Here is a 14,740-nt window from a genome sequence, read left to right on the forward strand (position 1 = left end):
AGACGGAAAAGTGGCACTTAAGTCATAAAACTTGGACTGGAGAGTAATGGAAAGCTGCCATTTGGTTGGATGAGTCTTGCTTCACACTTTTTCCACTAGGTGAGTTAATTTCTGGCGAACACCATCTCAAGTGAATGCTAGAGACTGTTTACTGCCGAGTGTGAAACATGGCAGGGGTTTGGTCATGGTTTGTGCATTCTATGGCACCTATCCATAACTGTGCAAGATCACATTACTGCCAAGGATTATGTGACCATTTTGGCTGATCTTACAAATTTTGTGTTCCATTGGTGATACCATCTTCCAAGATGACGGAGCTCCTGTTTACTCAGTTCAAATCGTCCACGACTGGTTTTTCTAAGCATGTGTAGGACCACTAAAAAAAAAAAAAAAAAAAAATTTTTTTTTTTGTTCACTAAAATTTTTTATGTGTGAAAACCTGGAGCTACTCAGTAGAAAGAGCTGTAAACACTTTATAAGAAAACAAAAATCTGTCATTAATTTTATTTGGTGATAAGCAAAACCATATTTGATTATTTTCCACATTCATGATTCCTAAACATGAAGAAATTATTCTGTGCTTGGCTTGCAGACGGAAAATCAAGTAATTCAATCAAAAAAAAAATATTAATCTTCAGTTCCAAGCTCCTTACCACACATCAGTATGACTATCAAATATACCATCCTTTAGAGATTCTGGAGCCATCCAACGAATAGGAAGTAGCCCTTTATCACCTTTCCGGTAATAATCAGTCTCATACACATCTCTTGTCATGCCAAAGTCACCAATTTTCACAGTTAAGTCCTCTGCCACCATACAGTTACGAGCTGCAAGGTCTCTATGAACAAATTTTCTTGACACAAGATATGCCATGCCATCAGCTATTTCAGCTGCCATCTGAAGAATTTGAATCAAAGTTGGTGGCACCTGCCCTGGATTTTCCTAAAGAATAAAATTTCTTTACTTAGACACATTATGGATCATAAAAACTAAAAGTATTATTGAACACAAATTTAAATACAACTAAACAAGAGCGGCGACAAAATATATTTACGAACTGTAAGAAATCATAAATGAAAATAAAAATGTAAATGCATAATAATTATACATGTATTTTCAAATAAAATTGTTACTATGTGTAAAAACATTAAACTTTCAATTCTTGATTGATATAATTTCAATAAATACATATCTTTTTCACTTATAATAAATATTCCGAATAAAATCTGTTTGGTATAACAAAAGAAGCTAATATTTTAATTACTTTAAAAACACTGCAAAGAAAACAGGCATATATTTCTCCAAAACTTTTCCAACATACGACGGTTGGAACTTTAATAGTGGCAACTATTTATTTACAAGGAATACAAAAGTGATTCATGTCACCATGTTTTACAGTCCTTCAATATAGTCGCCAGAATTGTGTACAACCCGTTTCCAACGATATGGAAATCGCAGAATACCTGTAGCAGTGCCTGTTTTGTTGATAGTTTGAATGGACCGGTCTACTGCTGCAAGAATCTCAGGAACAGTTTGGAAGCGACTGCCACGAAGTGGTTCCTTCATCTTAGGAATTAAGTCATAGTCACAAGGGTTTAGATCTGGGGAGTATGGTGGATGGTAAAGCACTTCCCAGCCCCATCACTTGAGAAAATCAGTCACAGCCTGATTTTCTCAAGCGATGGGCATTCATTCTCAAGCATTGTCATGCAAAATGAGAGGAGCATTCTGCAGAAAGTGTCGCCGTTTTTTTTCTCAAAGCTGGTCGGAGATTGTGCTCCAAAAATGAACATTAATACTGCACAGTGACAGTCTGCTGTGGGGGACGGTATGCGTAAGGATGACACCATCACAGTCGTACACGAGAATCACCATAACTTTCACATTGCTGGGGTTCTGACGAAATTTCGAACGTCGTGGTGACCCATGATGACGCCATTCGTTTGATTGGCATTTCAGTTTTGGCTGGTACGATCGGGCCCAAGTCTCATCCAGCGTAATGATACGGCGTAAAAAAGCATCTCCTTCGCGCTCATAGCGCTCCAGGTGGGTTCGGGCAGCATCGTATTGTAGCCATTTCTGCATTTCCGTCAATTGATGTGGAACCCATCGTGAAGCAATTTTTCTCATGGACAGGCGTTCCTTCAGAATGTGCAGCACAGTCGTATGCGCTAATCCTGTTTGTCCGGCCAGCTGATGAATCGTTTGGCGGTGATCACTGTCCATTAGTGCGGCAACAGCTTGCACGTCTGCATCGCTGACACTCGGACGACCTGGCCGCAGCATGTCTGCCAGGTTTTGGCGTCCTTCATTGAATGCTTTCACCCATCTTGCTACGGTTCTGTAAGGCAATGCAGATTCCCCGCAAGCCTCTTGAAGCCCTTGATGACACTGTCGTGCTGTACGACCTCAGGCACATTCAATTTTTCTCCAACATCGTTGTTCTTGTTTTGAAAACATCCTGACAACACTTACTTTAGACCGCGAGCTAATACAATGATCCGTTCTTCGCGTCACTCCGCATACGCGTGACGTAGGCAGGACGAGTCTTTTTGCTGAGAGGTAAGGTAGGTATGTAGTTCACATGTGGTATACGCGATATTCTTTGGTTTTGTTGCGTAGCGTTTTTCAGCTGTGTTGTCACTATTAAAGTTCCAACCCTCGTATTTTGCTTAGAAATAATATAATTACTTCTGAATCCGGACGATGAGAGCGAAGGTATGACTTTAAATCCCCATTAGTCATCAATTCCATTATTACAAGTGTAGGCTGACCTTTGGACACAACACCTAATAATTTGATAACATGATGGCAATCAAATGCTCTGTAAGAGAAGTTTAAAATTGATTTTTCCAACCATACTTCTGCTTTTTAAAACATATTTATAGATTTAAGAACTGAAAATATGTGATACATTACAAATGAATATTGTTACTACAATATTTTATAATAATGACAATATTACCAGTGAACAATTAACTGAGTTGAATATTCAATGCAGCAATTGATGAATGGTAATACCGTACAAAGTCTGAAATCCGAACTCGTCGAGACTTGGAGATTCTGGATTTGGGATTTTTCCGGATATTAGATCATCAGTTTAAATCTAGTAAGATGGCATGTAGAAATTATAAAATTAAAAACATGAAATCGTAATTTATGAAATAATGAAGTATTTATGATCTAAAGGTTATCAAAATTTCCAAAAAAAAAAAAAAAAAAAAAAAAAAAAAAGCTTAATATTTATTTGTTTACCTTATTAAACATTTATTTCAACGTAAGTTGTTTAGGTGGCTTCATTTTTTATGCTAATACTTTTTCAATAATTCTGTAGACAGACATAATCTCTTGTTTAGTTACATTGTTGAAGTCCTGTAACTGCTGTTTCGAGAATTCCAACTAACTTGTCAATCAAAATTTTCGCATTTTCAGTAACTTCTCTGTCACTTTCTTCACTATCGGCAGCTGTGGAAGCTTTCTAATCACAATGAAAAACTTCTTTTATATCATCTTCACTTATTACTGCTTTTCCACATTTCTTTACAAAATCCGTTATTTGGAAAATTTCACCTTTACTTTCATTTAGTTTTGCAGTATCCGAAAACCTTTAAAATTCATGGCTATCATCATCAAATTTAGCTATCCTTCACTATACATATTTGGCTATGCATCATGAGCTTGGCGACTAATGACAAGTTGTTCCCTTAAATTTTGTCTTGCTTCTATCACGCACTGAGACAATTAAGCCTGAATTATATATGCTAGTTATTTATTATACTTATGCTTATTTCTTGCACATGCTTAATGCTTATCAGAGTTCTGAATAAATAAATTCCCACATATACTTAAGCCTTATTGAGGACTGGCACTAAACCCTGGTGCTGGTTCTGGGTTTATGTGAATAACAAAGCAGTTATTCTTAATTCAGATAGCCCTAAATGTAATCTTTGGGTCTATGAGTATCATCAACAAAATCTATTTTTAGCACAATGGAAAGAAATTTTCGGTAAATTTTTCCTCGTCAACAATTTTTAGAACATTTAACTTAAATCTGTAATCATCTCCAAGCGTAATGTCAACATGAAAGGTTACTGTATTCCTTTATTATTCAGTTACTAGCATAAAAAATTGTTTAGGCATTGCTACATGTTACTCAAGTTTAATTTTAGTATTGATAATTAATTTAATAATTAATTTTAGCATTGATAAAACCAAATTAATTTTGTTTCCTAAAGGCACTAAATTACATAGATCACCTCCACGTATTATGTGGGACAACATTACCATCTCAAGAAGTTTTACATTAAACATTGGGTTTTATTCTTGATCAGAAACTCACATGGATTCTACACATAGTACATACACTTAAAGGAGAAAACACAAAATTTAATTAATAAACTAAATCGGATCATTTCTCAAAACTGGAGCAAGAAAGAAAAATTACTTAAACTACTTTATCTCAGAGCTATCGAGCAATTAATACTTTATGGGTGTCCCATGTGGTTCATGGGAACCGTACATCAAAAGCAAAAACTTTCACAAATACAAAGGTCAGTTCTTTTATGTATTACCAAGTGTTATTCAACATCTCCCACATCATCCCTGCAAGTTCTCTCGGGCCTTATACCTTTAGACATAAAAGCTGAGACAGAGAGAAAATTCTTTAGACTAATTCATTATAAAGAAAACTTGGAAATAAGCAATCTTGTTATATGGTACAATACCTTAGAAGAAAGAGTCCCACACTTCCACACACACCTTGCTCATCAAGACATAATTCCCTAGCATAAAAGTACTCCAACACAGGAAAATATTGAAATATTTACAGATGGATCTAAGATTGGTAAACATGTAGGTGTGGCTTTCGTTATGTACAACAATGGGCACGAAGTTCATTCAGAAATTTATAGATTAAATGATACGGTTTCGGTGTTCCAAGCAGAGATTCTTGCTTTAAAAAAAAAGCACTCATCTGGATAGGTTCCACAATAACTGACAACATTCCTATTTGTATTTTTACAGATAGTCGTAGTTCCCATTAAAGTTTAAATAGTGATAAAATTACGAAAAGAAGCATTCTTAGCCTAAAGGAAATCATAAAAAACTCTTTTAGATCCACATTCTCTAGCGCTTAATTAGATTAAAGCTCACAGTGGAATCGCAGGGAATGAAAGATCAGATTCTGAAGCAAAAAGAGCAGCACAACAAGATCAGATAGATGTTGAAGTGCCACTTTCAGAGATTTCGGCTAAACATCAAATCCTGCAAGAATCGCTTAAAACATGGCAGCAAAGAAGGAATAAGGACTCTACAGGATGTTCGACTTATGCCTTTTCCCACAAATTTCTCTCTCTCGTATACAATCAGATCACATTTTAAATCAAGTCTTGACAAATCATGGTTAGTTCTGCAATATATGCAAAGATTTCATAAAAAAAAAAACACAAGATGTGGCTGTGGGACAAGTGGAGAGCTTGCAGGAGCTATCTATTACATCACGTCTTGTCCAATAACAGTAAAAGAAAGGACATCTCTTTTTCCATCACCATTGCCTTCACTGGGAACATTGGCAAAATGCAATTCTACTCTTAATGCCGTGAAGTCAATTATGCAACTTATACATGTAAGTCTTTATTGTTTATCGTTAATCCTACAATGCTTATGCCACTCTGATTGTTATTTTTCCTTCCATTCACTTCAATGTAATGCTCAATTATTTAGTCACTGTAGTGTTTACTTACACCTGCAGCAGCAAAGTTTATTTGAATTTTTCTATTATTTTGTTAGTATTGTTATTTATTATTATTATTTATTTTTGTTATTATTATTATTTATTATGATTAAGATTATTATTTTGTTTATATATATGTTTATTTTAATTTCAGTCTGCTTTAATTAATTGTTCATTTATGTAAAAAGTTTTTTTTTTTCCCCTCTCTGAATTACGCTAGCATTATAACTTCACTGGCCGTCCCTTCACTTCCTGTTTTAGCCATCATGACTTCCCCCCTTTTTTGTTTTAAGTTTACAAAGCTTTCTCTTTCCCTTTCACCGTTTAGCCTTCCCTCTCAACGCCCTTTTAGTCGAGAGCTTCATTTCGCCCGTTCCCCTTCTTTTTAGCCGTAATGGCTCTCCCTTTACCAGGTTTTAGCTTTTTGTTTCTTCCTTTTTTAGCCGAAAGGCACCCCCTCCTCTTTTAGCTGCTTGGTTTTTCTTTTTTTTTTTTTTTTTTTTTCTTTCTTTCTTGAGGCCCTTTTGCTCAGCTGACATGCTCTACCTTGCTTTAGCCTATTGGCTTTTGCCCACTTTGGTAGTTAGCACCTGTCTCCTCCTGCCTAATCCGGAGTGAGATAACGGAGGGTTTAGATGCGTGGATTCAAACCCACTTACTGGAAGCAATCGTTACAAAACACCACAATTGCTTTCAGGAGCGGTTATGAGAGTTTGTTGTTACTCAAGTTTTCCATTTTTTGATAAACATGTGATGAAAGGAAAGTACAATAAATAATGATTCGCCAGATTGGCAACAGATCAACGATATATCTATGTGGAACGTTTCGGTTTGAGATATGTGCTAAGTAGATATGCAGCAACGGAGCCAAATTACTGATTATACAAATTTATGCTAAAATGATTGTTTCTTCAATAATAAGGTATTTTATTTAGTGTCGAAATGAAATTAAGAATCAGGACTCTCCATATGTTTTATTATGCGCAGAGGGGGAGGGGCAATCAAACACACATGCATAAAGCCTATGAGAAGAACTTTATTGGTGGTTTGAGGTCTGGATTTTAGATCATTCCGGATAATGGATGTCCTGATTTCAGACTTTGTACTGTATAATTTTTATTATCTTGATGTCTCTTTCTTTAACTAAAACTGATTTCTTTCTTTCTTCTATCTTCTTTACAGATTTAATTTACACCAAGATTTACAAGTACATTATGAAAAATAATATTACATCCTTTTAATACCTCAAAAAACTCTTTCAAGCACACTGTTTCTCACTGGTCTCACATTCTTAACCTTTGTGCGAATAAACAGATATTACAGTTTCTTAGAAAGATATATATTGAATTTGCAAAATGTGACACATAACTAAACATATATGGCAAATTTCCAATTTAATTTCTGCTTTTTCACAAGAAAATGAGAGAAACTGTTACAAACTGTAAGAAATCTTTATCTTATCTAAAGTTATCTCTCAGTTACACAGAAATGCAATTTTCCATTTTCCTGAAGAAAGCACACAACGACACATTAAAAAAAGGAGGAGAGTAAATTATATGATAAAGGTATACAATAAACTAATAAGGCTCTTGCCAATGAAAAATAATGACTAAAACTAGTTATTTGATAAATGCTGAAATGATAGCCAATACATTATGATTTTCATAATCATATCAATAATTGTTATTAGCAAAGCTACACTTACTTTTTTCTACTAAAAATTTCAACCAGAGCTTGTGTTACATTACTTCCACACATTCTTTTGAAACCAGCTCAAACTAAACAGCTATATCATCAAGTGTATATCATCAAGAATTATTAGATAAAACCATGTATTATTGGTAAATTCCATTTCTAGTTCTAAAAAGGTAAATGGCTTCTTTTTTTCAATTAAAATTTATTTAAATAACTTCCTTATTGAATACCTTGTAATATGCAAGCAGATTATTTAATGTATTTCAAAATATTTGATTTTTGAACTATTCCTTCTAAGGAGAAAATATTTTGTGACCATGTTTTTTTAAAAAAGGAGGGAGGGTTTAATAAAGGTAAAAAATCAAGTCATTATAAAACCATGAGGTAAAATTTTTTGGATCTATCTACCATGATTTTGGGCAGTTTTGTTGACCACATACAGTACTGCATTATCATAAGGAGATCGTATTTCCATTGTCCAAATGTAGACATCCCTACCTGAATTTTTATTCTCATTTTATATATAATAATCAACATTAACAGTTTTATCCCCTTCTTTTTAGCCGTAATGGCTCTCCCTTTTACTTTTATCTTTTACAGTAGATTTTGACTTCACAATATCTACAATATGGTACAAAAATAACAGCAACACAGAATAATAGGCATTAGTTCAAACATTAAAATTGCATCTAATTTTTAGTGAATAAACACCGAATTTTATAGGAAAGGCATATTTGAAAACCAAATGAAAAGTTAATTTTTACTTTCTAATATCAAGAGAATATTTCACTGTAAATAATACTCAGTATGATATTGTGATGTATGGGTGATGCCAACCAACAAGATGAATAGAGGGCGCTAACTCTCAGTCTGAGAGGCACCAAAAGTTTAGTTTCCAAGAGGGAGACCTACAGAGAGGTCATAAGGAAGGCTCATGGGAGCCATTAATGAAAACAAAATTAACTGGTATTACTTTTAATATATATATATAGTGTTACGAATTTGGTATTTAAAAAGCAAATGTTAGTTCAATTATAAATTAAATGGTTTTATTTCTCGCGCAGTGCAGCGCGTGACGAATATTAAAAGAAAGCTAAGCCGGAAAATTGAAAATACAAGAGCGCGTGCATTAAATAAATAAATAACTCTTTTTCATTTCGAGAAAGTACTGGAAAATTCTAGCGCGTGATTTTAAAATGTTATAAAAGGAGGAAAACATCTCAGTTCGTAGTAGTTGCTTAGTTTGTTGTTGTTTAGAAAACTACTGTTGTTGATTGTAGCGAATTCGCGGATTAGCGTTCTTTAGCTGTTTTGAATTACGTTCTATTGGACATTTGAGTAGTTAAAAGAAAACTACTGTGAGATATTGTAATACTGCGTGATAATTTGAGAAAATTTAAGCATTTTTGTTGTGATAATAATAAATTTTTGTTCATTTTTCATCGGACTTGTGCATTCATTTAGTAACGAATCCGTACGCACGCAACAATTTTTGGTGTCAGGAGTGGGGTTTGAATGCCAATAACAAGAGCGATGGAAGAGCAGTTAAGGCAATTGATAACAGCCTTTGCCTCGTTTAAAGAAGAAATGAAATCTAGCCAAGGAAAGATGGAAGGGGCCGTCAACTCTGTTAAGGACGAAATGAAAGCCGTTCAAGCTGGTCAAGAAAAGATTGAAGCAGGTCAAGAAGAAATGAAAAGAGAGATTACCTGCATAATAGAAAATAAATTTGAAGCTATGGAAGGCAGAATTGACACAGTTGAAAATAAAGTTGGACTAATTGAAGAAAGATTTTCTTCGGTGAAAGAAGAAATAGAAGAAAGAGTTTCTTCTGTAAAAGAACATATAGAAGGGAGAGTTTCTGCTGTGGAGGAACGAACTGAAGGAAGAGTTTGTGCCGTCCAACACCAAATCGAACAACAAATTGATGAGAGAGTTTCTGAAGTTGCCAAAGAAATGGATACTTTAAAGAAATTCGTAGCGTCGGCAGGGAGCAGGAGTGATGATTTTAAATTCTTACCAATGCCTGCTCGTCCACCTCTGAAGCTATCCACATATGATGGGAAGACCTCCTGGCAGGTGTATAAGACACAATTTTCTATCGTGGCGGATGCGAATGGATGGGATTCCCAAGCTAAGGCCTGTCATCTCGCCGCTTCTCTAAGAGCCGACGCAGCGGATATCCTTCAGACTCTTCCCGAAAACAAAAGGTTAGATTTCGAAGCTCTGTCCGGCGCCTTGGAGTTGCGCTTTGGGGAGAAGTGTTTAAAAGACTACAGCAGGCTCCAATTAAAATCTCGTCAACAGAAGCCTACCGAAACACTTCAGGAGCTCGCCGCGGATGTTGAAAGGCTGTCCCATCTCGCCTTTTCGGAATGCCCGACAGAAACAAGGGAAATCCTGTCCTTGCAATACTTTATCGACGGCATCCGAGATACTGAAATACAGAAAGTTCTACGAATGGCGGATGTAAAAGATTTAAAAAGTGCTCTAGTGTACGCCATGAAATTTGAGGCAGCCCAGCAAGCCACTCGTCGAGACCGCCACCCAGTCAGAGCTGCTCAAGTCCAGGAGCCAGGGGATCAAGTCACCGCTCGACTTGACGATTTAACTAGACAACTGAACGCCTTGAGACGGAATATTGGTGAGAAGAAACCGACCGTTAAGTGCTGGAACTGCGGTGCTGAAGGACACATACGAAGAAACTGCAAAACACCCCAGGGTACTGATGTTAAGACCGCTTCTAACAAACAGCAGGGAAACTAATTATTGGCCATCTCGCGGGGCGGAGGTTGCCAGATAATGAAAAGCCCCCGTTTAAAGCGCTTCAGATTTCTGCAATGAGAGGCGGCAGTAATGGACTTTTCATAATAGGACATATTAATGGAGTTCCGTGCAATATGACTATAGATACAGGAGCCAACGTCACTATCATCCAAAAAGATTTGGCTCAACAACTAGGAAACAAACTTATCTGGACGCCGCCCTGCGTTACCCTCCAGACTGTGTCCGGTGAGAAGATCGACATCGACGGAAAAGTAAATGTTAACATCACGTTTGGAAGTGCCGCTTACCATCACACGGCATATGTAGCAGAGATCACTGATTCTTGCATACTCGGATTGGACTTTCTAAGGAAATACAATTTTTCCTTGGATTTTAAAAATAACGAATTGCATTCTACATCTGAGGACATAGCGTTATTTCTCGTTAATGATGAAGAAGTTAAATCTGTCCATAAAATCATAGCACAAGACTATATCACAATACCGGCAAGAACAGAAATTTTACTTCCTGGATCCATAGCCGAAAATAGAAATTTCCGCTACGGCATCATAGAATATCCCAATAACTGTAATATCCCAAAAGGAGTACTAGTAGCCTCAACACTCGTCGACCTATCCAGAACGGTTATCCCGGTGAGAGTCGCCAATGTAACTGAAAAGTCGAGAGTTATTAAGAAAGGTGAAGTGGTTGCAACATGTACTCCAGTAACCAGCGTTGAAAGAAAGAGTAACATCCCAGAATCCGTGTCCTCAGAGAGCATTACATCGGAGTTATTGCAGAATGCACAATTAAACGATAAAGAGAAAAATGCTGCCGATCGCGTCATTAAAGATCTTCAAGTTGTTTTCTCCCGCTCGTCTTCTAACGTGGGTCGAACTAGTTTGACACAACATAGAATAGATACCGGCGATCATCCCCCGATCAAGCAACATCCAAGACGTCTACCGTTTGCTAAACAGGAAGAGGTGCGAACACTGTTAAAAGATATGGAAGAAGGCGATGTCATCGAGCCTTCAGCGAGTCCATGGGCATCTCCCATCGTTCTCGTCAGAAAGAAAGACGGCTCAACAAGATTTTGCGTTGACTATCGCCGGTTGAATGAGGTTACGAAGAAAGACAGTTACCCTCTTCCTAGAATTGATGACATTCTAGACACTCTTTCTGGAAGCAAGTGGTTCTCAACACTTGATTTAAAGAGTGGGTATTGGCAAGTAGAAATCCATCCTGATGACCGAGAAAAGACGGCATTTACTACGGGACAAGGACTTTGGCAGTTCAAAGTGATGCCGTTTGGACTGTGTAATGCGCCGGCAACATTCGAACGTCTTATGGAGACTGTTTTGAAAGGCCTTTCCTACGAAGCCTGTCTGATATACCTGGACGATATCATCATCATCGGAAAGAGTTTTGAAGAGCATCTAGAAAATCTAAGAAAGGTGCTTCAGAAACTGAAAGAGGCCAATCTGAAGCTGACTCCCGCTAAATGCAAATTGTTTCGAAAGGAAGTGACTTACCTGGGACATGTCATCTCTGCAGAAGGTGTGCGCACGGATCCTGAAAAGGTATCAGCGGTTAAATCCTGGACGCGTCCCGAAAATGTCCATCAGCTGAGAAGCTTCCTAGGGCTTTGCACCTACTATAGGAGATTCGTGAAGAACTTTTCTTCCATCGCAAGACCACTTCACAAGCTGACAGAGAGCAAGCAAAGATTCTTGTGGACAAAGGAATGCGAGGATGCATTTAACAACTTAAAGAAAGCTTTAACATCTGCTCCAATCCTGACGTATCCTCAGCTCGACAGACCATTTATTCTCGACACCGACGCGAGCAATGAAAGTGTCGGTGCTGTTTTGTCCCAAGAAATAGACGGCCAAGAACGTGTAGTAGCTTACTGGAGCAAGTGCCTGTCTAAACCGGAGAGGAATTACTGTGTCACAAGGAAAGAGTTGCTCGCCATAGTCAAAGCTGTAGAACATTTCCATCATTATCTATACGGGAGAAAATTCCTCCTCCTCACGGACCATGCCTCATTGGCCTGGCTTTTAAATTTCAAAAATCCTGAGGGTCAAATAGCCAGGTGGATACAGAGACTCCAAGAATATGACATCACTATCCGTCATCGTAAGGGATCATCACACGGAAACGCCGACGCCCTGTCTAGAAGACCTTGCCAAGGAAGCTGCGGATATTGTTCCAGGGTGGAAGCGAAATACGAGCTGCTGACTCCGGTCGCAAGACAAATTACAACATCAACATCGGCTGATCGAGACCCGTGGAGTGATGATGAAGTCAGGAAAGACCAGCTGGAAGACCGCGACATTAAACCCATACTTGATTTAATAGAGTCATCAAACAGAAAACCTACATGGCAGGACATTTCTATCTGTAGTCCTACAACAAAACAATACTGGGCACTCTGGGATTCACTTCACATTCGAAACGGCGTCTTATACCGGAAATTCGAGTCGGATGATGGGAAGACGTTCCGATGGACACTGATACTTCCAAGATTCCGGATTCCTGATGTCCTCAAAGAACTACATAACAGCCCTACAGGAGGTCACTTTGGAATTATGAAGACCTTACAGAGAGTTCGTGAGCGCTTTTACTGGAATAATGCAAAGAATGACGTGCAAAAGTGGTGCCGATCTTGCGATGCCTGTGCAGGTCGGAAAGGACCGAGGTAACGCAGCCGAGGCAGACTGCAACGTTACAACGTAGGTGCGCCTTTTGAACGTATCGCCTTTGACATCCTGGGACCTCTGCCACGAACTGCTGATGGCAACAAATACATACTCGTTGTCATTGATTACTTCACCAAGTGGCCTGAAGCTTATCCTATTCCTGATCAAGAGGCAGTCACAGTAGCTGAGGTAATGATACAGCACTGGATTTCCAGGTTCGGAGTGCCTCTTCAGTTACATTCCGATCAGGGAAGGAATTTTGCCTCGGCAGTAATCAAAGAACTATGCAAACTACTTGGCATTGACAAAACTCAAACGACGCCATTGCATCCCCAGTCGGACGGCATGGTAGAGAGGTTCAATCGAACCATCCTTAATAACCTCTCATTAGTGGTTTCCAGAAACCAACAGGACTGGGACAAGAAATTACCACTCTTTTTACTGGCTTACCGCAGTGCTGTCCACGAGACTACCGGCTATTCTCCATCACAGATGCTCTTCGGTCGTGACCTTCGTCTGCCTTGTGATCTATTGTTTGGCCGCCCTCCGGATGCTCCTTCATCGTCTGAGGAATATATTCAAGATCTCCAGGCCCGGTTTGAAGTGATGCACAATTTTGCACGAGAGCGAGTCAACTTGGCGACGGAGAAGATGAAGACCCGATACGACACAAGAGCTACTGAACATCAATTCCACGAAGGAGACAAGGTGTGGTTGTGGAATCCGACTCGACGGAAAGGACTTTGTCCGAAATTACAGTCACCTTGGGATGGGCCGTACACAGTCCTAAACAGGCTGAATGACGTCGTGGTTCGGATTCGTGAGTCTTCGAACTCTAAACCTAAAGTCGTTCATTACGACAGGTTAGCTCATTACTATGGCCATACTACATAATGTAAATAATTGTAAATAGTATAAGACCATGGTCCTTTTTGTTTTTAAATGTGTATTTGATTTGATTTGTATTTAGTATTTGATTTGTATTTAGTATTTGTTTTATATTTAGTATTTGATAGCATTTGATTTGTTTAAGTTAGTTATTGCATTTATTGTTCATGTTGTTTGATATTGTAATGTAATGTTTATGCGTCAGTTGCATTTATGCCACAGTTGTAAGTTTAGCTTCCTATCCAGGGATTGTACTGCCCGGGACGTGCAGTCCTTGGGAAGGGGGCAGTGTTACGAATTTGGTATTTAAAAAGCAAATGTTAGTTCAATTATAAATTAAATGGTTTTATTTCTCGCGCAGTGCAGCGCGTGACGAATATTAAAAGAAAGCTAAGCCGGAAAATTGAAAATACAAGAGCGCGTGCATTAAATAAATAAATAACTCTTTTTCATTTCGAGAAAGTACTGGAAAATTCTAGCGCGTGATTTTAAAATGTTATAAAAGGAGAAAATATCTCAGTTCGTAGTAGTTGCTTAGTTTGTTGTTGTTTAGAAAACTACTGTTGTTGATTGTAGCGAATTCGCGGATTAGCGTTCTTTAGCTGTTTTGAATTATGTTCTATTGGACATTTGAGTAGTTAAAAGAAAACTACTGTGAGATATTGTAATACTGCGTGATAATATGAGAAAATTTAAGCATTTTTGTTGTGATAATAATAAATTTTTGTTCATTTTTCATGGGACTTGTGCATTCATTTAGTAACGAATCCGTACGCACGCAACAATATATATATATATGTAATTCAGTTACTAGTATTGTAGTTTTAGTATTAGTTTTGTGTTTTTGCAATAAATGTTAAAAATAAAAGAAGGTGGAGTTATTTCTCTATGAGGTGGAGGATAGAGAAAGGGGTGATATTACATGTTCTCTCACGAGAACAAGAGCTTTAGATG

The 14,740-nt window shown here is 37.7% G+C and overlaps 1 protein-coding gene across 2 annotated transcripts in view; it reads right to left on the bottom strand.

The window, feature by feature from the left end:
- The window catches only part of LOC118191077 (insulin-like peptide receptor), a 586,597-nt gene that overhangs the window by 17,765 nt on the left and 554,092 nt on the right, over window positions 1-14,740 (bottom strand). For both annotated transcript variants that reach the window (XM_085817406.1, XM_085817405.1), the window contains exons 22-23: window positions 2,693-2,825; window positions 654-943 (exon numbers count right to left, since the gene is read on the bottom strand). In XM_085817406.1, coding sequence (XP_085673532.1) covers window positions 654-943; window positions 2,693-2,825 — 423 coding nt within the window. The remainder of the gene's footprint in view (window positions 1-653; window positions 944-2,692; window positions 2,826-14,740) is intronic.

Source organism: Stegodyphus dumicola, chromosome 5 (assembly GCF_044657685.1).
Source record: "Stegodyphus dumicola isolate Sdum_Otavi_A_Nest chromosome 5, ASM4465768v1".
Classification (NCBI taxonomy): domain Eukaryota; kingdom Metazoa; phylum Arthropoda; class Arachnida; order Araneae; family Eresidae; genus Stegodyphus; species Stegodyphus dumicola.